At 48.0% G+C, this 26,150-nt stretch overlaps 2 protein-coding genes across 2 annotated transcripts; both read right to left on the bottom strand.

The window, feature by feature from the left end:
* Nucleotides 1–216: 216 nt before the first annotated feature.
* TRIM54 (tripartite motif containing 54) lies at nucleotides 217–20,182 on the bottom strand. The gene is made up of 9 exons (XM_040623017.1): nucleotides 19,729–20,182; nucleotides 4,423–4,595; nucleotides 4,055–4,226; nucleotides 2,194–2,289; nucleotides 1,328–1,561; nucleotides 1,107–1,129; nucleotides 873–997; nucleotides 665–745; nucleotides 217–346 (listed from the first exon to the last, which is right to left on the bottom strand). The coding sequence occupies exons 1-9, from the start codon at nucleotides 19,894–19,896 to the stop codon at nucleotides 330–332; spliced, it is 1,089 nt and encodes a 362-aa protein (XP_040478951.1). The 5' UTR covers nucleotides 19,897–20,182; the 3' UTR covers nucleotides 217–329.
* A 1,073-nt stretch (nucleotides 20,183–21,255) lies between these two features.
* On the bottom strand, nucleotides 21,256–24,227 carry DNAJC5G (DnaJ heat shock protein family (Hsp40) member C5 gamma). Its single transcript, XM_008700320.2, is given in 6 exon segments — nucleotides 21,256–22,149; nucleotides 22,355–22,420; nucleotides 22,924–23,065; nucleotides 23,428–23,676; nucleotides 23,678–23,693; nucleotides 23,941–24,227. Coding segments are annotated over 5 exon segments (627 nt in total). The 5' UTR covers nucleotides 24,108–24,227; the 3' UTR covers nucleotides 21,256–22,149; nucleotides 22,355–22,367.
* Between the last annotated feature and the right edge of the window lie 1,923 nt (nucleotides 24,228–26,150).

The raw sequence follows: 26,150 nt of genomic DNA, 5'->3' as shown, positions 1-26,150 counted from the left end.
GGTGCCGCCCCACCTCCCCGACCCTCTTCCCTTGGCACTGGGCTCGCGAACCCGTGCTTGGTATCATCAAGAAGCCCCACAGGGGTCATTCTACTTCCGCCCCTCAAATGGTCCCAGATCCGGAGAAGGGCAGGATGGTGATGGGGTCGCCTCCGAAGCCGAGGCTGACAGTGAGCAGTGAAAGGAGCTGCGGGTCTGGACGCATTAGCCCTTTATTGAGCCCCACCCCGCGGCGAGGCGCCGAGCTGGGTGGCGCGGCGGTCTCTGCGCAGGTCCTCCGCGACCCCAGCGCCAGGCCCAGGTGCGCGGGCTCCCCAACAGGGGGCGGGTCAGTGCCCCCCTGTGCCTGGGAAAGAAAGCTCGGTGGGCGGGCGCTCCAGAGGAACAAGGCGGCTCCACCCCAACTCACCCCTTTCCCCCAGCCACTTGGCTTTCTCCGCTACCTCCCGACCCAACCCGGTCTCCCAGAGCCCCAGAGGAAAGGCTGGTGGGAGAGAGAATGTACTTCTGCACGAGCGCTAGGGGGCGCGCCCCTCCTGCTGACGGCGGGGAGGCACTTCAAGAGCGGAGGCCACCGGCGATCCCTGGGGCCGCGGGAAGGCATCACCGAAGAGGGAACCGGAGCGTAGGGCCAGCCCCGCGAGGCCCCGCGGGCCGCACTCACCTTCCGGCCCATCCGGCCGCTCTTCCTCTGGCCCCGCGCTGCCCTCTTCCCCGTCCTCATCCTCTTCCTCCCCGGAAGCGCCTAGCCCCAAGGAAGGCCCCGTGAGGTGGGGTGCCTGCTTCTCTGGCCTTGACGCCCGCCCCCCGGCGCCCCCTCCGGACGCCCCGTCCCCGCGGCCCGCCGCCACCTCCCTTCCTCACTCCCTCACCCGGCTGGAAGTCGATGGTCCTCAGCATTTCGGCCACGTGCTCCACGCGCACGGTGAACTGCTCCATGCTTTCGTAGCCCGGCTCTGGCCGGCCGGCCAGCTCCACTTTTGACATTGCCCCGACCCTGCGGCGCGGCAGCCGCTCAGCTGGAAGGGCCCCGGCACCCTCAACCCCCTCCGCGCGGCGGCGTACCCGGGCAGCCCTTCCCGGCCCTTCCCGGCCCGCCTACTCACTTATTGATCAGCTCCTTGGCCTGCTGCAGGGAAGAAAGGAGGGGGAGCGTAAGCACCGTGCCAAGCGCTGGCAAAGTCCCATTTCTGGTGCCCACGGTCCCGCGGGGTTGGCTCGTTGAGGAGAAAACGGTCTCTGGCGGGGTGACTCGCGCAAGGCCGTGGGGCAAGTGGGTGCCAGAGAGGAGACCGGAGCCCAGCCCTCCCGGTGCCGAGGGGCCCACCTGGAGGTACAGCGCCATCTGTGGCTCCTCCATGGACTGGATGGCCGACTCCACGAGCTTGGACGAGGCTTCCAGGTGGTCTCCATACTGGCGGATGAGGCCCCGGACGCGCTGCAGCTTCTCCTCCTGCTCGCGGGCCAGCGCCTGCAGCAGCTCAGCCTTGCGCTCCTCCAGCACCGAGCACAGGGCCTCGAACCTCTGGTTAAGCAGCTGCTTCTGCCTCCGGCTGTTGTCCTGAACGAGGGAAGCCAGGATGAGACCTCTAGCTGGGAGAGCACTCACCCGCTTGTCCCACCCCCCACTAAATGGAAGCCACAGCCAGCCAAGAAGGGAAGTACCCAGCACACAGTGGCCCAGCCACAGCTGCAGTCGAGGGCTGCTGGGTCCCAGGTCTTTTCAGTAACAACAATTCCAAGATTTTTAAAAACTGAGCTATAATTGACTTTTAACATTGCATCAGGTTCAGGTGTACAATGTAGTGATTCCATATTTGTAGATACTGTGGAATGATCACAAGTCTAGTTCCCATCTGTCCGTACATATAGTTACAAGTTTTTCTTGTGAAAACTCTTAAGATTTTCTCTCTTTAGCAAATACAATATTTTAAAGTACTTCAGGGGCATCTCTGGTCCTAGTTTTTACTTGTATTATCTGATTTAATTCTCAAAAATATCCAGTGATGTAGTCACCACATCATTCTCATTATCACCAAAGCACAGAGAAGTGAAGTAACCAGACCCAAGTCACAGAGCTAGCCGTGGGGCACAGCTGGGACTCGAACCTAGCAGCTTGGCTAAACATATCCCGCTACTTGTGATTCACCCCAGGAACCCAGAAATTTCCCCTCCCTCCCATCCCAGGCTCACCTCGATGGTCTGGCACACTTCCTCCATCTGCGTGATCACTGCTTGCACACGGTCGTTGCCCGCCACCAGCATTGCGATGCCATCACTGAGCTCGCTCTGCCACACACACAGGCCAGCCCTTAGAGCTGGAGGACCCCATCTAGAGCTGTACCCCTCCCACCCCAGCCGGGGCCGCCTAGGAGAGGACTGCCGCTCCAGCTCCCCACCAGAGCAGCCATTCCAGAGATCTAGATGGACTGGAAACATCCGAGAAGTGTGGAAGCACACTTATGGATTCTGGAAGGAGGTGGAAAGAGGAGGGTCTTCACCACCAAATGAGAAGGGAACAGACATCTGTCAAATATCCACCAAATGCCAGGCCCTGGGCTAAATGCTTCATCTGCAGATTCATGCCTTCCATTGATTCGGGAACATTCTTCATAATTATGTTAGGATGCTATGGCCTCTTCTCCATTCTCTGGGTTCTCATTCCGGGACCCTGAGGAGACGTATGTGCTCATCCTTCTCTTCTCCTGCCTCCTAGGCTGCTTTTGCAGGCCCGCCTTCCTGCTCCCTCATTCTCTTTTCAGAGGAATCTGTCGTTTAATTCATCCTTTCAATGTTTTGTCTCAACAACCACATTTTCATTTTTAAAAGCTCTATTTGGTTCTTTGTTAAATCTGCATGTTTGGTAATCTATTATGGCTGGGGTTTTATTCCATCTTTTTAAGAAAGCATTTTATACACAGTGACTCAATTCCTTAATAATTCCAATATCTGAATTCCTCAGGGGTTTAATCTGTAATTTTTGTTTCCACCGACTTCACTCATGGGGTACACTTCTCTATCTTCACTTTTTTTTGTTTTTTTTTTAAGATTTTATTTATTTATTCGACAGAGATAGAGACAGCCAGCGAGAGAGGGAACACAAGCAGGGGGAGTGGGAGAGGAAGAAGCAGGCTCATAGCGGAGGAGCCTGAAGTGGGGCTCGATCCCATAACGCCGGGATCACGCCCTGAGCCGAAGGCAGATGCCCAACCGCTGTGCCACCCAGGCGCCCCCCCCATCTTCACTTTTGAATGGATATTTTGTTGCTCTCAGTCTAAGGAAAACCCAAGGGCCTAAACCGAGGTGGTTTTCCTTAGGCAGATTATGCATTCGCTTTTGTCAAAAGCCAGGCAGCGAGCCTGACCGCCTTAGTTCCTGAGATTCCAGCCTAACCTGGGATTTGTGGGGGTCTTCAGGTCGGGTGTCCACCTTTCAGGGGCTGGAGGCATAGTCTCATCTCCCTAGCTTAGGGATACTGCCAACATTTGCCCTCCGATATAATTTTTATTTTATTTTTTAAAAACATTTATTTTCTTTGTGAGAGAAAGAGTGTGAGCGGGGGGCGGGGCGGCAGAGGGAGAGGATCTCAAGCAGACTCAGTGCTGACCGTGGACCCAACATGCGTCTCACTCTCACAACTCTGAGATCATGACCTGAGCCAAAATCAAGAGTCAGACACTCAACCAACTGAGCCACCCAGGTGCCCCCCTGATATAATTTTTAAATTATGTTTTATGTCAAATGTAGGTGCGTAGTAGTGAGAGGGCCTGGAGAGTATCTAGGCCACCAAACTGAAGTTGCTGGTATTCATTATCTAATCGTATCCTTAAAACAACTTTGGAAGTTGGCATTTTCATCCCCATTTTACAAGTGAGGAAAGTCAGGGCCAGAGAGATCAAGTGACTTACCTAAGGTCACACTGAGTCATGCACAGAGCTGGGACTGTAGCCCTGATCTGCCAGCCTTTAAAACCAAGTGGAGTGAGAGGCTGAAGTTGGAGACCCTGTCCACTGTCCCCAGCCCCACCACGCCTGCTCCCTCTGCTGCTTGATACCTTCTGGCGTTTGTAAATGGTGGGCAGTGGGGCCACCTCACAGTCCTTGTGGGCACCGAAGACCTTACAGAGAGAGCAGGTGGGCACTTCACAACTCAGACAGTAGATATTGATCTTCTCCTCTTCATGCTCCTCGCACATGAGGTGCTGCTCAGCCTTGGAGTGCAGTGGCCTGGAGGGGAGCGGGCATGGTGGCAGAAGGGTCAGGGGCCAGGCTGAAGGGAAGTGTGGGGCCTCCCAGGGTCCAGTCCTCTAATCTCTAAACTGAAGAGGCAGGCTGATCCTTTTAGCCCTTCCCTTTCGGCTGATGGGTTCCCCGCTGTGTCCCAGGCCCTGCTCCTTACAGACAAGAGGTCCTGACAGCTTACCGGGAAGACTCCTGCTTGTAAATGTCGATGATGTTCTCCACTAGCAGGTTTCGCTGCAGGCCATAGACACCATGTCTGTCCAGGACAACCTCATGCCTGCAAGATGGGCAGCGGAAACGGCCTCCTGAAGACACCGTGGTGGAGCCCCGGGATTGCCACAGAGGGTTCGAGGCCTGTAGGGACAAGTAATGTGAGAGAACAGGCACAGTGAGAAATGAGGGACCAGGGAGGAGGCAGGGGGAAAGGTCATGAGGGCCAAGATGTAGGAGAATGGCAGAAGGGGAGATAACAGCTCTTTCCCATGGTGGGCCCTCCTCCTCAGAGCAGCCAGGTGGGGGGCCATGAAGATCTTCTTTCCCACTTTTGCCTCATTACCCCTTAAGCATCCCTGCATCCAGAGCCTAAGTTTGGTCAAGGCCCAGTCGGGATGGGATTTCCCCAGAGGGGCCCAGCTTGCAGGTGTGGGGAGACACTGGTGTTGACAGGAAGGCTAAGGTTGGAAATGGACACTGTGTGGTGTGCCAATGTCCACCTGGGGCTCTCATGGGCCACATCTCAGGGGAGATTCTCTGGAGCCCTTGGCAGGGAAACTGAGACAAGTGCTGAACAAGGGGGCACACCAGCCACGTCATGCTGGGTCACTCTAGGAAACCATGCTAGAGACTGGGAGTCGCAGACCTGTGTTATTGTGCTGCCCCTAACATTGTCATTATGTAAATCTGAGCGAGTGTTCAATCCCTGTAAAATTAAGGACGAGATTGGATTATTCTTTCTACAACAAATATTGAGTGTGCCAGGTAATTGCAAGGCTCTGGGGATAAGATATGAATAAATGCATCCCTGCCCTACGGACAAGCAAACCGAGCAAAGCGACGACTACATCCCACAGGCTGGGGGTTATAAGAGGAAGCTCAGAAGGCGGGTTTACAAGAGATGTTCAGCACTACACCTCTTAGAGAACTTGCTCCACCCCATCCTAAAAGGGAGAGCCCTGCCACGCCCAGGCCACAGATGACTGGCTCAGAGTCGAGGGGGTGATCACCTGACCCAAGCAGAACCAAATTTTCTCTCCAGGAATTTGGAATTGAGACACAGAGGTGGAGGTGGCTAGACAGTGTGCAGCTTTAAACCTGAAAAAACCTGTGGAGTTGGGCCAAGAGCTGACACTGGGGCCACCCTTAGTCTTGTGCAAGTGGGGGTGGAAAGCGGGAGGGGTCAGAAAGTGTGAACAGGAAGGCTGGTCTTCAGAGAAGACCGAAGAGTCAACTTGTGGACAGCAGGAGAGATAAGAGACTGGCAGAGATCACTTGTTATTCTTTGATATTCACCTTGTCTTCTTCAATAATACAGCCTCTGAATTTTTAGCAAGACACATGGAATAAAGGTTGTGTGTCCGAGCCTCCCTTCCAGTGGGGTATGACCAGGCAACTGCATTCTGGCCACTGGGGTAGACAGCAATGTTTTGTGCCATTTCTAGGAAGTATCTTTAATGGGAGAGGCATGCCCTCCTCTCTTCTCCTTCCTGCTCGCTGGAACGAAGATGGAGTGGCTCAAGTCGAAGCAGCCGTGTTGAGCCATGAGGTAGTCACATGAAGAGAATAAGCAAGATGAAAGGAGTGAGTCTCTGATGAGGCAGTCCTGGACTGCCTACCTATACTTCCACTTGAGACAAAAACCACATTTTTACCTTCCTTAAGCCATTGCTATTTTGGGTTTTCTGTCACTTACGGCAGAACTTAGTCCTAACTGGCTGGAAGACTACGGACTCGTAGTCCGTAGTAACGGGGAGAACAGTTACCTGTGACTTTGCAAATTTAGATGTATTTCCTGCAGTGGAGTTCGATGGAATTCTCCAAATCCTTATGCTGGACATCAGCTGGAGGGCCTCTTATGTGTGCAACATACAAGAGTCCAAGCCCACAGTCTTGTTTGAACCTTTAAAAGCAAGAGGTGTAGGCAAGGCAGGAAACATGGCCCTGTGAAGTGGGCAAGCCTACCTTAGTGAGAGTGACTGGCATGTCACAAATGTCACATTTTGGGGGCATTTCTTGTGAATCATAAGAAGTTAACACTGCAGGCCATCATAAAGCTGAACGGATTAGTTTGAGATTATCCAAGACTGTGTTTGTGCCTTTGTCCTTCTCAGTAGCTGGAATTGTATAAATACTGCTGAGTTTACTTTAGAGAATGGGTTAAAGCGTAACATCACTGGGCTTTTGCTTACTTAATACAATTACCTTTCATTATTTAGAATCCAAGTGAGTAAGAAGCTTTTGCGAGAACTCTAAGCCTGCAAGTTCCTGGAGGGATCTTACTTCTCTCTGATTTGCTGGTGGCCAGCATCTGAAGGTGCTCAGTGAATGTCTGAATGAGTGGAAAGGGGGCGATTTCCTAAAGTCTTAGCCCAGAGCCAAATTTCTGAAGAGCCTCTCTCCCCCTTCCTCTGCACGCCCCCCGCCTTCCTCTATACTCATTATTTAACATTCAACACATGTTTTGAGGGCCTATTCTGTGTCAAGCACCATGCTATGGGCTTCCCGGACATTACTGAATTTAACCCTCAAGAATTTCTTGTAAATATGGGGAGGGGGATGAATATTACCCCCCGCCCACTTAGACTACAGGAAATACAGGGACAGTGACTCACTGGGCACATACTTCATGCCAGGTTTTGCTCTAAGTCCTTTTATTTGTATTAACTCATAAACCTCTTACCAACCTTATGAAATAGGTACTACTATTAGCCCCATTTCAAAGATAGGAAATTGTAGCCCAGAGATGTTAAATAAATTGTTCACGGTCATCAGATAATAGGTGGCAGAACCAATATTTGAACTCAGGCACTCTGACCCCGGAGTCCATCCTAAAATCAATATACTACACATTGTCAGATGCAATAAAATTGAGGCCACCTGAAGAATGATGCCCAGAGCTAATACTCGCCTCTCTGAGTCTCAGGTAAAACACGTTTTAATAAGGCCCAGCATCAATCCTTCACAAAGGCAAGAGAAAACAATGTAAAAGTCAGCAGTGCAACTGCGGATTGCTATTTGAGCGGAGATAAACAAAATATGACCCATCAAAACCAAAACCCCATGAAGCAATGTAAGGCCCCAGCTTGCAACCAGAATGATGTGTTTGTGAAAAGGAAAGAAAGTAGCTCAAATCTTAGGGAGACTTCCTCCCATGGATCTCCACGAGCCTCCAGGAAAGATAATTCCTCAGATTCTGTGTGAAAAATATTCTGAGGCAACATAACCAAATTGAGACACTCAGTGGCCTACTAATACAGGTCATACCCCTCTAATTCACCAAAGAAGCCAAAGGACCAAACAGAGGTTACAAACCAGTGATAACATCCAGCTAGCCAGTTTACATGCAGGTGGACAGTGGAAGAAAGCCAAGGTAAACAGAGGGTTGAGTAAAGAATTCACCCTCAGCCTCAGATAGAACTACCCCTATTCAAAGAGGAGTGGTAAGCAGAAAGGATCCAACAGGAGATACAAGCCAAGGTAATTAAAAAAAGAAAAAGAAAGCATGACAAGCAAAGGACAGATGAAGAAGACGCGTTGGAAGAAGTCTTGCTCTAAGAAACCATATTTCAATCTAACCTTTTTAAAGAAATAAAGAACACATAGTCTCTTTGATTAAAGAAGAGATATAAGTAAAGGGGCACCTCAGTGGCTCAGTTGGTTAAGTGACCGACTCTTGATTTCGGCTCAGGTCATGAGCCAACCCGGGCGTCCCCCAAAAATGTTTTAAAAAAAGCAATCAGGGGCGCCTGGGTGGCACAGCGGTTAAGCGTCTGCCTTCGGCTCAGGGCGTGATCCTGGAGTCCTGGGATCGAGCCCCACATCAGGCTCCTCCTCTATGAGCCTGCTTCTTCCTCTCCCACTCCCCCTGCTTGTGTTCCCTCTCTCGCTGGCTGTCTCTGTCTCTGTCAAATAAATAAATAAAATCTTTAGAAAAAAATAATAAAAAATAAAAATAAATAAAAATAAAAAAAGCAATCAGGACTTGTTGGGATGTCTGGGCCAAGGGAGGTGGACCAGGAAGCACGCTACTTCTTCACCACTCCCCCCCGCCCCTGGAAAAACATTTTAGCAGCTCATGCCATTGGCTAACCACTGCCATTCTGTTGGAACCCATGGGTCCAAGAGGCAATCGGTATCAGGCAGTCCAACCTAAATCCTTTGTTTGAAGGGCACCTTTCTGGGGAGCTGGGGAGCTGGAGAGCTCACTGGCAGGTGGTAGGAGGGGTCTCGCCTCTGCCGTTTTTTTTTTTTTTTTTTGCAGTTTGGCTACAGGCCCAGGGCTGCTCCCTGGAGCAGGTACCACAGCTCAGCACAGAATTCCCACCCAACCACTGGTTCCAGAGTCTCCTCCCTCTTCCAAGCTCAGTTCCTCCTGCCGTATCCTACCTGGGGTGGGCTGGCTGGCTCTCCTCTTACCCTCCAGGGCATTCGGTCCTTTCTGTGATTGCCTTGGCAATGTTTCCCCCGCCCAACCCCACACCCCACATCCTTTGCTCGTCAGTCCCAGGCATGCACATATATGTATGCGCCCTTTTGCACTAGGGCTAAACGTGACTAATAATGAAATGGTTAAGTTTATCTTTTGAATTTTCCAGGCTCTTTAACTCTTGGCACACTCCTGTTGCTTAGAGGTCCTCTCTGTGTTACCCTTGAGCTAGCTCAGTGTTTCCCCAAGCATGGTCTACTTACTGATGACAGGCATGAAGATTTTAGGTCATAGGAGAATGAACACTGAAAAATTTTATGTGTCTATTTTGTGGATATTAGAAAAAAATAACCAGCCTATATAGCTAGTGATTTTTCAAGGATTTTGTCATTTAGAATGAAAATAGGATAAACATTTAAGCTTTAAAAGTGAGTTTTTTTTTTTAATATGTTATTTATTTATTTATTTGATGAGACAGAGAGAGCACAAGCAGAGGGGAGGAGCAGAGGCAGAGGGAGAAGCAGGCTCCCTGTTGAGTAAGGCTCCTGATGCAGGACTCTATCCCAGGACCCTGGGATCATGACCTGAGTCGAAGGCAGACGCTTAACCGACTGAGCCACCCAGGGGCCCCTAAAAGTGAGTCCTTTTAAATAGAAAGAATCAACCAGGGGCACCTGGGTGGCACAGCGGTTAAGCGTCTGCCTTCGGCTCGCCTTCGGCTCAGGGCGTGATCCCGGCGTTACGGGATCGAGCCTCACATCAGGCTCCTCCACTATGAGCCTGCTTCTTCCTCTCCCACTCCCCCTGCTTGTGTTCCCTCTCTCGCTGGCTGTCTCTCTCTGTCGAATAAATAAATAAAATCTTTAAAAAAAAAGAAAGAAAGAAAGAAAGAATCAACCATAGCATAGGTGGTACATAGCTATGGCAAAAATCAGGAAGGTGAAATGAGAATGAAGTCTGGGGAGTCGCTCTAACCCTTTCCTGACTCCCTCCTCAATTGAAACTTGTCTGTCTCATGTCCCAAATTTTTTGCAAACGCTGGGTGGTTATTTTGAGAAAGTCATCTGTACTGGATATGTGGATAAAATTGTTACCCCTTCTTGGTACCACTTCTATATTTTAACAGAAGGCATTGAAGGTGGCACAATATAGGGAAAGTAGCAATGATCTGAAGATCTGGTTTTGTATTTGCCATTTATGACCTTAGGAAAACAATTTCTCTCAGGGTCTCAATGTCCTCAGATCTGAAAACAGGGATCTGTACTTAGCACTTGCTCCTGATGTTCTGTGAGCAATGAGCCTTGACGGATAAGGTAAGGATTTCAGATACCCTGACCAGTGTTTATTGGCCTTTGAGATGGGGAAGGGAGCTGGTGGTTTTTATAATAACCTCCCCCTCTCACCCCACAGAGACCACCATCTCCCTCTCTTTAACTCCACGATCCAGGGTCTCACTTGTTTGTGTCTCCCCCAGCTGTCCCTGGAGCGCCCTCTTCCGGTCTCATAGAAGTAGTTCCTGACATCTCATCTCTGAAAGAGTCCTAGTGCGTTTAGATGGATTTATACGTTCTATCACTTGTATTATCTATGAGGTTTGAATTCTATATAATACACCTGTATTATTTTGGTAGTCATAATAAACAATATTTTTTTCATATAGGAAACAGTCTGGTTATTTGACAGTAGGGGAGCAATTAAATGAGTTACAACAGAATTATTATGCAATTATCTTTAACAGAGTTCTTTGTAACACGGGAAGATACTCATGTTATGATTTAGATGAAAAAAGCAGGATGTAAATATATATAGATTTACATCCTATATCCTATATAGTAGGATCCCAATTTAGAAATGGGTGATGGGATTCGCAGGTGATTTAAAAACTTTCTTCTTTTATTCATCTACATTTCCCAAATTTCCTTCTATAGACCCTGAATTACTTTTAAAATGCATCTTTAAAAAAGTTAAATATTTTTGCAATAATTGTCATCAAGTGATAGAATTGTGGGTTATCCCTTTTTTTCTTTTTTTCTAATTTCCAAATTTTGAACAAAGACTTTGGGGGTTGAAAAAAACTTTTACTTTTTAAAAATGTGGGGCACCTGCTGGCTCAGTTGGTGGAGGATGCGACTCTTGATCTTGGGGTTGTGAGTCTGAGCCCCATGTCAGGTGTGGAGCCTACTTAAGAAAAAATAAAATACTCGGGGCGCCTGGGTGGCTCAGTCGTTGAGCGTCTGCCTTTGGCTCAGGGTGTGATCCCGGCGTTATGGGATTGAGCCCCACATCAGGCTCCTCCGCTGGGAGCCTGCTTCTTCCTCTCCCACTCCCCCTGCTTGTCTCTCTCTCACTGGCTGTCTCTGTGTCAAATAAATAAATAAAATCTTTTAAAAAAAGAAAATACTTAAAATTGCAATGCTCAGGGGTGCCTGGCTCAGGGTCTTGAGATTGAGCTCCCCACCCCCACACCGCATTGGCTTGGGATTCTCTCTCACCCTCCCCCTCTCTGCTCCTCCCTCTGCTTGCACTCTCTCTCTCTCTCCCTCTCAAATAAATAAATAAAATCTTTTAAAAAAAATGCAATGGTCAGTCCTGACATGAATGGAAAGGGAGTGCTGGAGTGCCATAAAACCAAGAAGATAAACCACTAGAAGAACTGTAAACAACTATGATGGTTCAAGGGAGGGGATGTTTAAGAAGATACCATTTGAAGACAGGGTAGACAGGTGGCAGATGGTTAGGTAGGAAAAAGTTTTAGGAGACCAGAGAGACTATAGGATTTTAAGTTACAAACAGGGAGGGGAGGAGCTAGAAAGGTGGGTTTCTAAATGAAGGGCTTTTGAATTTTACTAATTAATTAATTAATTATAGAAGATTTATGTATTTATTTTAGAGAGAGAGACTGGGGCGAAGGGCAGAGGGAAAGTTTCCTCAAGCAGACTCCCCACTGAGCCCAGAGCCCAATGCAGGGCTCAATCTCATGACTCATGAGATCATGACTGGAGCTGAAAGCACAAGTTGGACGCTTAACCGACTGAGCCACCCAGGCACCCCTTTTAAATTTTATTTTATTTTTTTAATTGTGGCAAAGTCACAAAGGGCTTTGAATTCAAGGGTAAGGAACTGATCTTAATTTTGTAGACATGTTTTCTGAACTAGGAGAGAAAATAAGAGTGAATGCTAATCTAAGAGAGGTAATTTGGATAGATGGGGAGGGGAGAGAGAGGTTAAAGACACAGATAACCGTGAAGCAAATGCCATAGTCAAAGCAAGTCGCGGGCCCACTCTCAGGTAGTGGCAGCAATCTTGGAAAGACTTGAGATGCCAGGGGCATCTGCCTTCAGCTTGGGTCACGATCCCAGAGTCCTGGGATGGAGCCCTGGGTCGAGCTCTCTGCTCAGTGGGGAATCTGCTTCTCCCTCCGACCCTCCCCCGGCTTGTGGTGCGAGTGCGCTCACGCGCGCACTCTCTCTCTCTCAAATAAATAAAATTAAAAAAAAAAAAAAAGACTAGGGAGGCCAGAGGCAGAATCAGCAGGACTGACCATTCACTTGGACATGGTGGGTTGTGGGCAGAGGAGAAAGTCAAGCCTGGATACTTGGGAAGATGCTGGTGCCTGTCACGCAGGAGAATTTAACCTGGGGACCACAGCCCCGAAAGATCCTTCACTAAAATTCTGTGAACCCAGATGAGGAAAAAAAAAATCATACCTTGATTTTCACTAACCTCTAGCAGAAATTGGGCATTTCCTTCAGTTATAAATGTAGGCAACAAACCACAATAGTTTTAGTGGTACTTTGTCCCCCACAGAAATCACAGGCATTTTCACATTACGTTGCTGTTGTTGCTCAAATATCCAAACTTAATGTATGCTTATCACTACTTCTAAACTACTTCAAGCCCACTGCTTGAGCTCATGATTTACTGTCTTAATCCAGAAGCGCACGCATTACTCTACCCAACACGTTCTAATTACTCTGCTAATTGTATACCAGTGCTTCTCAAGGTTTTTTTCATTACCACTCCTTCAGGGAAACTTTTAAGACATTTCCCCTCCTAATATCGACCTCTCCCCCATTACTTTAGTACCAAAAATCTACAAAAGTGAAACTCCTAGCAGCAGAGAGTAGAAAGGTGGTTCCCAGGGGATGGGGGTGGGGGGAGTGAGGAGATACTGGTCAAAGGGCACGAGTCTTCCATTATGAGATGAATTAGTTCTGGGGACCTGATGGACAGCATGGGGACTGGAGTTAGTCATCCTGTGTTGTATACTGACCACACACACACACACGGGTAACCATGTGAGGTGAGGGATGTGTTAACTCATTTGGTTGTGGTGATCATTTTGCCATCTCAAATCATCATGTTGCACGCCTTAAATATGTATAATTTTTGTCAATTATATCTCAATACAGCTGGGTGGGGGGGAGTTTTACCTGAAAGGAACAACTACATAAAAATTTAAAAATAAAATCACAATAAAAAATTCTAATACGGCAGACACACTTGGGGCCATATCAGCCTCGTCGAGAATGTATGAGAATGCATGCTGTGTTCTAATAGGATCCAGTTGCTTCGTAATCATATGTATTATATTTTATGCATTTAAAAACATTTTTCTTACGTAAACCACAGACATCGCCCTTAGGGTCCACAGGCTTTACAAACTGACAAAGGGGGTCCATGGTCCAAAAAGAAATTACTTCCTGCCCTGATTGTAAGTCCTACATAGTCTCACCACAGACAGGAGTTTCACACTAAGGTGTAGACGGCCACCTGCTTTCTGTATCTCAGAGCTGACCGTCTCCACATTGGACTAAAGATCTCTCAGCTGGCTAATATCCAGTTAGCAAAATCCCATCTTCTGCTTCTGTTTATCTTTCTATTTCAAGACTAAGAGGGGCGCCTGGGTGGCACAGCGGTTAAGCGTCTGCCTTCAGCTCAGGGCGTGATCCCGGCGTTATGGGATCGATCCCCACATCAGGCTCTTCTGCTGTGAGCCTGCTTCTTCCTCTCCCACTCCCCCTGCTTGTGTTCCCTCTCTCACTGGCTGTCTCTATCTCTGTCGAATGAATAAATAAAATAAAAAAAAAAAGAAATAACACTGTATGTTAACTAAGTGGAATTAAAATAAAAACCGAAAATAAAAAACACTAAAAAAAAAAATGCAAGTGTTTGTGGACGATTGTGGAGAAGGCACAAGGAACAGACCTGCTCTTAACTCGACGAACCCACACTTATATAATGCATCTTTGGATTAGTATCTTCTTTAAGGTATAAGTTTTTATAAACAATTGTGTAGAGGCATATGGCAACAGACCTGTACTTAAAAAAAAACTAATTAAAAAATAACTGATGGGCTCTACTGTATACAGAAATATCTTTGTTCTTTCCTGAGATCTTACATTTTCACAAGGAAGCCAGCCCCATAGAACAAACTTTCATGTGCCAATGAGGTGATGCGTAAAGGCAATTGCAGCACTCTAGGAAACAGAAGACCTAGATTTACGTCCCTGCTCTGTCCCTTTGTGTGTATGTCTATAGCCCGTGTCCTGTTCTCCCTGTAAAATAGAAATCACACCCATCCTATCTAACTCAAATGGAATCATGCATGTGAAGGTACTCTGTAAATGAGAAAGCACTGCACGAAGGGTTGTTAACAATCCTAAGGGGCGCCTGGGTGGCTCAGTCAGTTAAGCATCTGCCTTTGGCTCAGGCCACAATCCCAGGGTCCTGGGATTAAGTCCCGCCTTGGGCTCCCTGCTCAGTGGGGAGCCCGCTTCTCCCTCTCCCGCTCCCCCTGCTTGTGCTCTCTGTCAAAAAACAAACAAACAGACAAACAAACAAACAAAACCAATCCTAAAAGTATATACGACCACACAGAACCACAGAACATGAAATAACTGATCTTTGTTCCTTGTGGAGGATAAAATGGAATGGAGTAAATAAATGGAATTTAACTCTAAGCTATGTTCAAGGCTTTTGTGTGGCTTACATGCCATGAGCGGTCTTTTAGGTTGTATGGTGCTTCCTTTTTTTTTTTTTTTTTTTCTTTTTTCGGTAATGTTCCATAGCATCTAATAGAAATGTTCCATCTAGAAAGATGCTCTGTGAGTTCAACGGGGAGATTTTGGAGGCTATCTCCCCCAAAATGATGACCTGGCCAATGATGTATAGTGGACCATGTAGGTCTTCTGAGCCAGACCTTCAGAATATACTGGAGAAACCATGGGAAAATGGTAGCAGAAGACCAGACATTTGGAGAAATGTTGAAGAGCCCTGGAAGAATTCAGATGTTGGCAAAAGCTGAATTGTGGGTGGAAGAGGGATTCTGAGTGGAGGGCTGGCTCTGCCTGACAGAATGGAGCAAAGAGCCTGGCACAAGGGGTCTGTGAGAGGAGACTGGCTGGAAGGAAGATCAAAAAGCAGAATGAGTCAAGTCAGGACACTGGTAACAGAATAGAAAATGCTTAAAAAATGGAAATCCAGGGGCACCTGGCTGGCTCAGTCGGAAGAGCATGCAACTCTTGATCTCAGGGTTGTGAGTTCAAGCCCCACATTGGGAGTAGAGATTATGAAAAAAATAACTAACTTTTTTAAGAAAAGGAAATCCATAGTAAGGTTTCTTGAATTTGTGAAATCAGATCATTAGAATTACAAGGATATTAAAGGTCAGTTTAAAGCATCCTTTTAAACTATATATGCGTAAACAGGCTTGAAGAGGTGAAACAGCCTAACTGACGTCACATGGCAAGAAAGGAAAAAGCCGGTGGGACTAGAACCCAGGAGCTAGACTCGGTCTAGGTTTTTTGTTCTCCACTAACCAAGTTTCTTCCGTCAAGTAAGCAAGATCCCTAGCCCTGCTACAAGGTAAATGTCATTCACAAACTTGCAGTGAACCAATTTCTCATAAAGGAGACCTCCATGGTTGGGCTGGGGAGGTCCGGGTGCCCTCAGGAGCAGCGGAAGTAGTGAAGGAGGCCTCTCCTGATGACTGCAGGCCCTCACAACGAACCCATGAGGAACTGGATTTCAGGAGGGACTGAAACAGAGTTCATCTCTTTCCCAGGCCACCCTTTATTAGAGAAGGTGGCCCCTTTCTTCATAATTCCGTATCTGCAAATCTCTCCCTAGATGGACACCTTCCAGAAAAGCTCTTCCTCAACAACCTTCTTCCAAGGCCTTCTGGTTGTCTGTTAAATTACAACACGTTGCAGCTCATAAGCAAGTGCCCACAGTAAAGTGGGGGCAGGTATAAAAATAAACTGAAGGCTTGCTTAAGGGAGTTTAGGACTGAATAGAGTTTACAAATACAGAAATGCAGGGGAAGATGTTTGTATCAAATTCCCACACCAACAGCTTTCCTCTAGTCAAAGTGCTTGGTTGCTGAGTGGGTGCAAGTGTGGAGAAAGACGGAGGGAGAAATTAGAGGGGGTTAATGTGGTATTTCAGTGTCTTTTCTCTTTAAATTCAGAGTGAGAGAGAGGGATTACAGTTCTAAAGAAAACTAGTTAAATTGTGATGGCAACTATGTAAAGATATGTGTGGCCACTGGGACTTGAAAATAACTTACAAAGGTGAAAATCACTGTGTTGGGGGAGGTAGGATTCTGGATGACATTCTCCCAAACCCTTAATACTGTTAAATATTTTCAATTAAATGTTCAATTAAACATTTTCAAATTTGCTTTCTGCCTCTCTCATTAACCTGATGTTATAAAATCACAATTCTCTAAAATTCTTTTATTCGAAACAATTTTTAAAAAAATTTTCAGTAATCTCTACACCCAACGTGGAGCTTGAACTCAACACTGAGATCAAGAGTCACATTCTCTACTGATTGAGCCAGCCAGGTGCCCCACAATTCCCTAAAATTCTTCCTTGTTGTCCATCACAGCAGTTTTTAGGACAGCAAAACACTGGACACCATCTAAATGTTTCAGAGGACTGATTTAAATAGACTGCGGTCAGGTCATAACAATGGAACACTATGCAGCCATTTTATTTATTTATTTAGAGCGAGGGTGGGGGAGGGGTGGGGAGAGGCAGAGGGAGAGGGAGAGGGAGAATCTCAAGCAGGCTCCAGGCTCAGCCCCACATGGGGTTTTGATCTCACGACCCTGAGATCATGACCGGAGCCGAAATCAAGAGTCGGACACTTCACGGACTGAGTCACCCAGGCACCCCTATGCAGCCATTTTAAAATGAAGACGCAGATCTGAATGTGTGGAGATGGGACAACTGCCAAGAGAGAGTAAGTGAACAAAGGCAGATGTAGGACAATGAGTGTAGTTTACACACACACACACACACACACACACACACACACGTACCTATCCATGGAAAATCTCTAGAAGGATACCCAAGAAAGCTGGAAATGGCTACCTCCATTTGGAGAAGCGAAATGAGGGCCTGAGGTGGTCACTTTTCATGATATAAACTCCTATACTATTTTTTAAAAAGTGTGTGTGTGTGTATGTGTGTGTGTGAGAGAGAGAGAGACACGGGTATAAGTTTTATAAGTTCTATTAACTTTCTAGGCAATGTTCTAAGGGTATTCTTCCTAAGTGGTTTTAAGATAGACTTACCAAAAGTCCTATTCTTGTTCCCATACTTAGAAAACAGACAATCTGATTATGCCTACAGTTGTCAAAATGTGGAGGCAATGTGTGAAAAAACTAAATATGCTCATCTTTCAGAGGGAGATCTACTGAGATGTATATACATAAGTGCCGCCAAAGAACTGGGTCAGCCTCCCACCAGGCTGCCCCAAATAAAGCAGAGCAAGGAAATGAGCTGTTCACTCTTCTCCTTGGGGGGGCCCAGGGGTGCTCTGCACTTTAAAAGAGACACATCAGTCCAGATCCACAGAACCATCCCAAAGCTCTGGGAATCATGTTGTTTCCTAAACATTATGCACACGGTTCGACCCAGTCCTGGCTCTCTCTGGGTGCAATCAGTATTTCAGAGCTTCAAGGAACCAAGATGGTGTTCCTGGATACAGAGCATTGACTTGAACAAGGGAGGCCACTTAAACATCCTCTAGCTTGCATACAGAAAGCCTGTCCCTGGGACCCTCTCTGCCTGAAGAGACTATGTGCCTTGTACTTTAATATCCTGGCCACATTTTTTTTTTTATAGGACAGATTACCTTCGCTTTCAAAACTTCTCTTTGCTTTCATGTATTTCAAGATCTAATGGAAGGATGCTTTGCTACAAATTCATCAGAAGGGATGGCAAAATCTTGTTGTCATTCCCTCCTGGGCCTCTCAGCCGGAAGGATGTTCAGAAAGATACTTAGTCCAAGGGGAAACTAAGATGGTGGGCAAGGTGGAGCCTCTGGCACATGACTTGTCCAGGATGCGCAGACAGGGCGGTCAGCCTTTCCCAGAGAGGGAAAATCACTGGCTCCGAGATATTCTGGAGCCAAACAATGTAATGGCCGGTTTAGACACACAGAAGAAGGGGAGATAGAGGGGCGCTTGGGTGGCTCAGTCGGTTAAGCATCTGGCTTTGGCTCAAGTCATGATCCCAGGATCTTGGGATTGAGTCCCAGGTGGGGCTTCCTGCTCAGCAGGGAGTCTGCTTCTTCCTCTCCCTCTGTTGCCCCACCCCCCCCCGTTTGTGCTCTCTCACTTGCACTCTCACTCTCTCAAATAAATACATAAAATCTTTTTTAAAAATGTTTTAAAAAATAGGAGATAGGAATGGGCCTTAACAGGAAGATGGCAGACAGCAAAGGGAGGTCACAGAGCACAGCTATGGGATGGCCTGACTTAGCCAGTGCATTGATTTTTTCCCAAACATGCTGCCCCAAAGAACAAAACAAAAAAAAAAAAAAAAAAAAAGAGCATTTTCTTGGTTAAGTTAAAAATCATTTGTGTTGAACACATGTCCTCCGGAATTCTGATACAGTTGAAGAGTATGTGTTCATGATGTTCCCTATCACTGCCATGCCTACTAAGCCAGCCAGCTTCGGTCTATTCAGAGGTTTTACTTCATTTGCAAGGTGTGTATGCTCCCGCACACACACAGGAACATGCTCTTTCCCCCTTACTCTCTCTGATCTTCGTTCCAGTGGCACAAGACAAGAAAGAAAACCCATTTCTAAACCATTCTCTTATATGCTGCATTTCTTTCTGAAACCAGCAGCTAAAATGGCATCTGTGAATTTGATCAGCTATGCTTTGCCCCCGACCTCAAATAAACCAAAGCTGGTTGCATTTCTGTGCATTCTCTTTACTTAAGTGACCACAATCCTTTTTAACCAGCAGGCCCCTCAATTGACCAATGTGGAGTGGGCACAGGAGCGAACTTCAGTTGGGGAGAATTTCCAATCTCCCGCCCGTCTAACTCTGCCCCCGAAGATGGACGCGCTGAGCTTTGCCTCAAATACAAATCGTTTCATCATGGACTTTTCTTATAGGGCTTATTTTGTAATGTTTATCTTATTGCTATTTTCTCCAAATCTTCCATATCATCCTCAAAATCTGAAACCCCAAACTGGAATGCCAAGTCCGGCACAGACTGCCGCACAGCCCGGTACAGCATCACCTCCCTCCCAGGTTCTAGTTTCCCTGGGGGTCTGCTTCCCTGTGCGGACACCAGCATTCCAGCTGCTATCCATGCACACATCGCTGTCCTTGCCAGCCTGCAGAGCAGCTGCTGACTCATGCTGACTGTGGGATCTCCTGGGACCCCAGATCTTCTGCTCTTCCACCAGGACAGCCACCGCCCACCTCACAGAGCACTCTGCCCGTGGCCTGGAGTCTCGGCCCAGACCCGAGGGGCTGGCTCCCACAAAGGTGCGGGCTCTCCCTGGCCCCGCCCCCCCACCGCCCCAGCCCACCTGGAAGACGTCGTTGGCGCACTTGCGGCACAGGTTGTGCTGGCAGGGCAGGATCACCACCGGTTTGGAGAACATCTCCAGGCAGATGGGGCAGATGAGCTGCTTCTCCAGGTTGTCCATGCTGTGTGCATCCCCTAGCAGCGGCTTGAAACCCACTGTGAAGTTCATCCCCTCAGCGATCTTGCCTGCCCTGGCCTTGGCCCTGGTCCTGGCCTTCCCTTACTGCCTCTGGACCCTTCCTCGCTTACTTTAGACAGTCCGTGGATTCTTAGGTTCCCTTCTACCGCTCACTCTTGAAATAGCTCTGCTATCTCTCCTGTCCCTTCCTCCAACAATTCACCTCGTCCTCCGATAGCTGCTTTCCAACACTTCTCTGTATTGTTTGCTCTGTACCCCAGCCAGGCACATGTAGCTAGCTTTATCTGTCCCAACCTCCCTGAATGACTCTGTCCCTGAAAATTTTCTCCTTTTGTTCTCCAAATGACTCTTGTTCACTCTATGGGCAGCACTGTTTGTCCCTTGCTTCCCAGAGAGGAGATTAATTTTAACATGGGGGTGGGGAACAAGGGGCATCTGCATGACATTCCAAATCCCAATTTAGCTCATGTAAGGCGAGCCACAGCTGTCACCGAGTGAGTGACCCTGACTCACTTGGGAATAGCAGGGGTGAGCTTCATTGCTTATGGTGAAAGGTGGGTCTGTGAAGGTGTCAAGCTCTCAGGCTCAGAAGGCTCCTGAGAGCCCCTGACCCCCATAAGCATGCTCTGGCTTGGGCTCTTCTTCCAGGGCAGTGATGCAGAATCTAAACTGGCCAGGATGGGGGGCACCATGCATGGCTCAGGGTGGCAGGAAAGATCTCACCAGACCCAGTGCCTCCAAGGCTTAGCCATGACCCTCACCCTCTTCCACTGAACTCTGTGATTCAGAACAGGGGCACCAGAGATTAGAGGGAAAGGCTCTGGTCCAACACTTCTGGCCCATTTTTGTTCTTGCCCAGAACTTTCTTGTATCACCCTAGGAAAAGAAGCTAAGGACGCTAGAGCTGGCAGTTGCACCAGGGCCTGGAACGACCTCGTGAGCATGCCTCTGAGAAAGTGTGGGAATTTGGTCCATGAACACATCACTGGAGCCACTCCAAGGACTTTAAATTTGTTAGGAAATCGAGAGAAGTTGAGCTGAGCAGAAAGGACCCGAGTGCCAGGAACCTATTTTGGGCACCAGGGGAATTGGTCTCCGGGGAAATTTTAGAGCGCTGACAAAGTCATCATCACAAGGCTCCGGGAAGCCTCTGCCTCAACTCCACAGTTGTCCTACACTCCTCCTCTCCAAGGCAGGCTGGTCTCACATGTGAGCACCAGCCCTCCGTCTTTTTCTCCCATGGGCCTTTTCCTCTATCTCAGGCACAATTCGTCTTTTTGGGGCCCAACAGATGCATTGGGTTGGACAAAAGCTCTTTTATTTACTGACATTCCTTAGCCCTTCTCCGAGTTAGGAGAGAGAAGTTTGAGGAGTTATTTGGCTCTGACCTTGGGTGGATGGGAAATAAATGGTGCGGAGAGGATGAAACAGGCAGTGTGAAGAGGCACGAATGGGGAAAGGGTCTGTAAAGTATTGTCTTTTCACGCCCCTGTTTTAAGAACAAAATATATGGTGATCAGCCTGCATGAGATGTGGTAAAAAAGGAAGGAGGCAAGCAGGCATTGATATATGAACTTCAGTCAGCCCACAGGACGCATGCTAAGGGAAGCTGTGCTACGGTGCAGTCCAGAGAGAATCCAGAGGTGGGATAACTACCCCTACCCCTCCAATGCATTCATACTATGCCTGAGTTGACTCACGGTGGCATAGAATGAGGCTGACAATGTCAAGTGCATGGGCACCAGAAGAAGGTGAGACCAGCCCCAGAAAGGTATGCCGGTGTAGGAATGAAGCTGGCACTAAGTTCTTGGTGCAGCGTTGCAACAAAGGAGGGTCAGCTGGTATAGCAGTTCTGGGATAGGATCCACCCTGCTCAGTTATCAGGATCTTGGTGGAGATTATGCAAGTAGCTCAGGGCCCCTACCAGCTGAAATTGGCCCAAATCCCAAGGCACAGGAAAAAGAATGCTCGGGGGGAAAAGTCTGTCATCACTGCCTGAGACCTCATAAGGGTAGAGATGGGAGGGCTGCTGTCTAAACAGATTAAAATTGGGACTGGAGCTAAAAAGAAGAGTAGCTGGTGACCCTGTATTGCCAGGGTCAGTGATACCATCAAGGACAGAGGTGGCATCCTCACTGGGATAGATGCCATCAATGCTTCTGAAGTTGGGATTCTTATAAGAAGAGGGGCAAATCAGGGTCAATGTCAGGACAGGCTACTTGCTCCCCTCTTCAACGTGTCCAGTGTGTTGGGCAGCAGAAGGCACCCTCTCTGGGTGAGCACCTGGGGGCAAAAGAGGTTGGCATCTTATTAAGCAGAAAGAATGATGATCCAGAACGCAAAGCAAGCCCCCTGCAGGTAAGAATATAAACACCTGAAATCCATAGTATAAGATATAAACTTTCTACTAATGACTCATCGGAAGTTAGTGTATGTTCTTTTCTTATCCTTTGATTATTGGGGCATTTTAGCTTCCATATATACTCACTCCTCTTCGTCTTTTAGAAATCGTCTTCACTATCATCTTGATCTCGTCTAAAATTTCTTTTGTTTCCTATGATGGAATTTGAAAAACACATATATGAATATTTAGTAACAATTTTTAGTCTAGCAGTGAGAAAACCGTTACCTTGCAGTTACATATCAGTATCACTAGGTGGCACTATAGTGAACTTCAGTCAAGCCACACTTCTAACTGCTCGGGGTGGGGATGATCTCATCAGACACTTACCTTCTTTTCCAGTAAAGGCAGTAAACTTCATCCTCTAGCTTGTCTTCAACGACTGCCTTTTCAAGGGACTCTCCCACCCATTCTTCACCTGAACTCCCACCCCATTCCTTAGCTTAACAATCATGAGAGGCCAATATTACATTCAAACTGTCAGCTGGTGGCATAAGCCCCTCAGAAACCAACCGTATCCTCTTCTCTTTCTCTTTCTTTTCTTACTCTTTCCCTTTCTTCACTTTGCCTCAATACTGACTTGAGACTCCCATATTAAGGGTTCAGAGTTTCACCCCCAACTAGCTCTTACCTCAGGCGCTGTCTATGGCTCTCACCTGCCCTCGGAGGCTGATTCTGGACATTCTGCTGATATCTTCTGGCAACATCCTCAGACGGTGGCTTAAGTGTTCCACAGCAAAAGCAGCAGCAGCAGCAGCAACAGCAACAGGTGAGCAGAGCGCACAGGAGGACCAGTGTCTGAAAGGTAGGAAAGAATGGCCTCAACCCAGCATTTCTTCTATAGTTCTATTCCAGCTCCCCTCTCTCAATCCTCCTGGCACCCAGAAAATGAGACAACAGAAGCATCTATCCTGGCAGAGATGGGTCAGCGATCCGAGATCCCTCCTTCCTTATTTTTTTAAAGATTTATTTATTTATTTATTTGAGAGACAGCACAGAGGGAGAGGCAGTAGACTCCCCACTGAGCAGGGAGCCTGACACAGGCCTGGATCCCAGGGGCCTAAGATCAAGACCTGAGCCAAAGGCAGACGTTTAACCAACTGAGCCACCCAGGCACCCCCCTCCTTCCTTATTTTAAGGGACCAGGAAGAATCGTATACCTTGAACCAACAACTATTCATCGTAAAATAGTATGTGACACCTTCTTCGCCAAAGTGATCATATATATATATTCCCAATGAGCCATGCCGGTCGTAGATTTTCCGCTTCTTAGGGTCGCTCAGTATGGAGTGGGCTGTGTTGATCTCTTTGAATATTTCTGCTGCTTGAGCGTCCCCTGGATTCTTGTCTGGATGATACTTTAAGGCCAGTTTCCTGCCCAGGCAATACCCGAAAGGAGGGTGGGGAGAGGATGATTGGGAAATGGCTGGGTAAGGAGGGCAGGATGAATGACAGGGATAGGTCTCTAGATGTGAGGAAGGAATGCATAAGTGCGAAGAATGGAGGCAAACAGCCCAAGTCTAAATTCCTTGCCGTCCACAATGAAAAGGATGATGGCCCCATCTAACCCAAAGTGAAGGCCTGAGGATTTAAAAATGGGTCTGAAAGCAAGGTAGAAAGAGAAGGGCTTAAGGGGGGCGAATTCCAGGTTTAATAAGAGGCTGGGTCTGAACCTGTAAGCCTTTTTGATGTCTTCAGGTGAGGCACCTTTCTTAAGCTCCAGCACGGCATAGAGGGTTGTCCCAGTTTTGGACAGCTGGCGGGCTGCTTCATCCAAATGAGCCATGATCTGGGTTAGAGGAGAAGAACCATTTTTGAGAATTTCCACAGGCAAGGCCATGGAGAAGAGAACTTCCAGTGAGGAAACTCATTGTGTTCAGGGGCTAGGCAGGTAAAACGCGTACAAAGGGACAAGTATAAGACAACAGTAAGTGGGCTCTGTGACTAGCAGGAGAATGCAGGTGACCAGAAATGATATCCAAATTTTAAAGTGGAAACACCTCCTCACATTTCCCAGCATCCTTCGGCTACACAGCCCTCCAGACACCCCACCCACATCGTGGGGAGGTGTAAGCAAGGGGAGTTCTAAACCATGGGAAGAGAATGATTTTGTCTGGAACTACTAGTATTTTAGGCAAACAGCGCTGGGCCTGTCCAAGCTCACTGCTGGGTTGGAAAGCCCACGGCAGCCCAGGGCTTGATCAGGTTGGGTCAGGAACCGGGGAGATGAACCGTTCCCAAGGGAGAAACAATTCAGACCAAAGCCTGAGCCACCCAAGAGAAGCCAAGTGTCCCAAAGCGAGGCCGGAGAGCGGTGATGCAGCTAGGCCAGAGGCGTTCTTCTCCTCCTTAGCCTCCTCTCTCAAACCTCGGAGACGGGGCAGCGAGGAGAACATCAAGGAATGACGACCAAAGCGAAAGGGGTAGCTTTGGGGGCCGACCGGCCAGGGACCACGCAGCAGGTCCCCAGACAGCAAGAGAGACCTTGCGAGGCTGTGGCCCATGAGAGCCGAGGCAACATGGTCAGAAGGAAATGCTCTGGTTCCCAGATGCCCTTTGGCTCCGTGTGGACTCCCCGCCCGGCCTGGTGCTCTACCTCTAGCTCATAGACGTCTCCTCACCTGGGGAGGCCTCACACAACCTCCATCCGGGTGTGAAATTTCACACCGCTGGGGTCCAGTGGCCAACTGCGCTTGCGTGCTGCGCCAACTCTCCGGGTCGCTTTTTGGCGCCACCGGAAAATCTGTGCGGTGAGACTACGTGGACCCTGGGATTTATTTCGCTCCTGAGCGTAGAGATCAGCCCTGCGCCAGCGGCTGTGCTACGCGCTACTACGCGGCCAGCTCTTCCGGTGGGCGTGGCCTGGGACGGGGGGCGGGGTGGGGGGGAGGTAATCCCTTCTACTGTGGGGGAGGACCGCTGGTCTTGGTGACCCGCAGGTCTCGTCCACTCACCTAAGGAAACATATTGGGCTTGCACGCCGCGGTTTTATGAGAGGTATGGCTCCTGCAAGCCTTTCTCAAGAGGTGTATTACCTTCCCTGTCTCTTTTCGCAGAGTTTAGGGGTCTCCGCTTTGTCCTTTTCCCCCCTTCCACCTGGAAACTCCTACACATCCTTAAAGACCCACCTCGAATGTCCTGGGAATCCTTCCTTCTTTCCCCCACTTGTTCCCATCTTGCTCTGTCAAAGCATTTATCCTATTATATTGTAATTGTTAGTTTGCACGTTCCCTTAAATGATAAACAATATCTCGAATTTTCCAAAAGTCACTAGTGTTTTTCAAAAACTTCATTTAGATACTATTATATTATAAGGTTGTACAGTAATGTATTTATGTAATCCAGATTAGATACTTAAGTTGTTTCTAGCCATTTGATAGTGTAATAACCTTATAATGAAAGTTCTTATCTATAAATCTTCAAATAAATCTCTTCCCTGCCCCCTTGAGGTGGATTCCTGGAAGTGGAATTACTGGGTCAAAGCGAATTTTTTAGAGGCTCTTGATCCATGTTGCTAACTTTCTTCCCAGAAAGATACCAAAAGTACCAATTTACATCCCTACTTGCCAGGCTTGCGAGCACCTATCTCCACCTGGCCTGTCTTCCTGTGATCTCCTGCAGGAGGCAGTGTTTGCACCACTTACAATTTACCACTTTGTAATGGTTTCCTTTTTCTTTCTTTTTTTTTTTTAAGATTTTTTTTTTATTTATTTATTTGACAGAGATAGAGACAGCCAGAGAGAGAGGGAACACAAGCTGGGGGAGTGGGAGAGGAAGAAGCAGGCTCCCATTGGAGGAGCCTGATGTGGGGCTCGATCCCAGAACGCTGGGATCAGTGAGCCCTGAGCCGAAGGCTGACGCTTAAGGGCTGAGCCACCCAGGC

This window comes from Ursus maritimus, unplaced genomic scaffold, assembly GCF_017311325.1.
Source record: "Ursus maritimus isolate PB19 unplaced genomic scaffold, ASM1731132v1 scaffold_6, whole genome shotgun sequence".
In the NCBI taxonomy this organism is placed as follows: Eukaryota; Metazoa; Chordata; class Mammalia; order Carnivora; family Ursidae; genus Ursus; species Ursus maritimus.
This window is presented reverse-complemented; position numbering and strand designations above follow the sequence as displayed.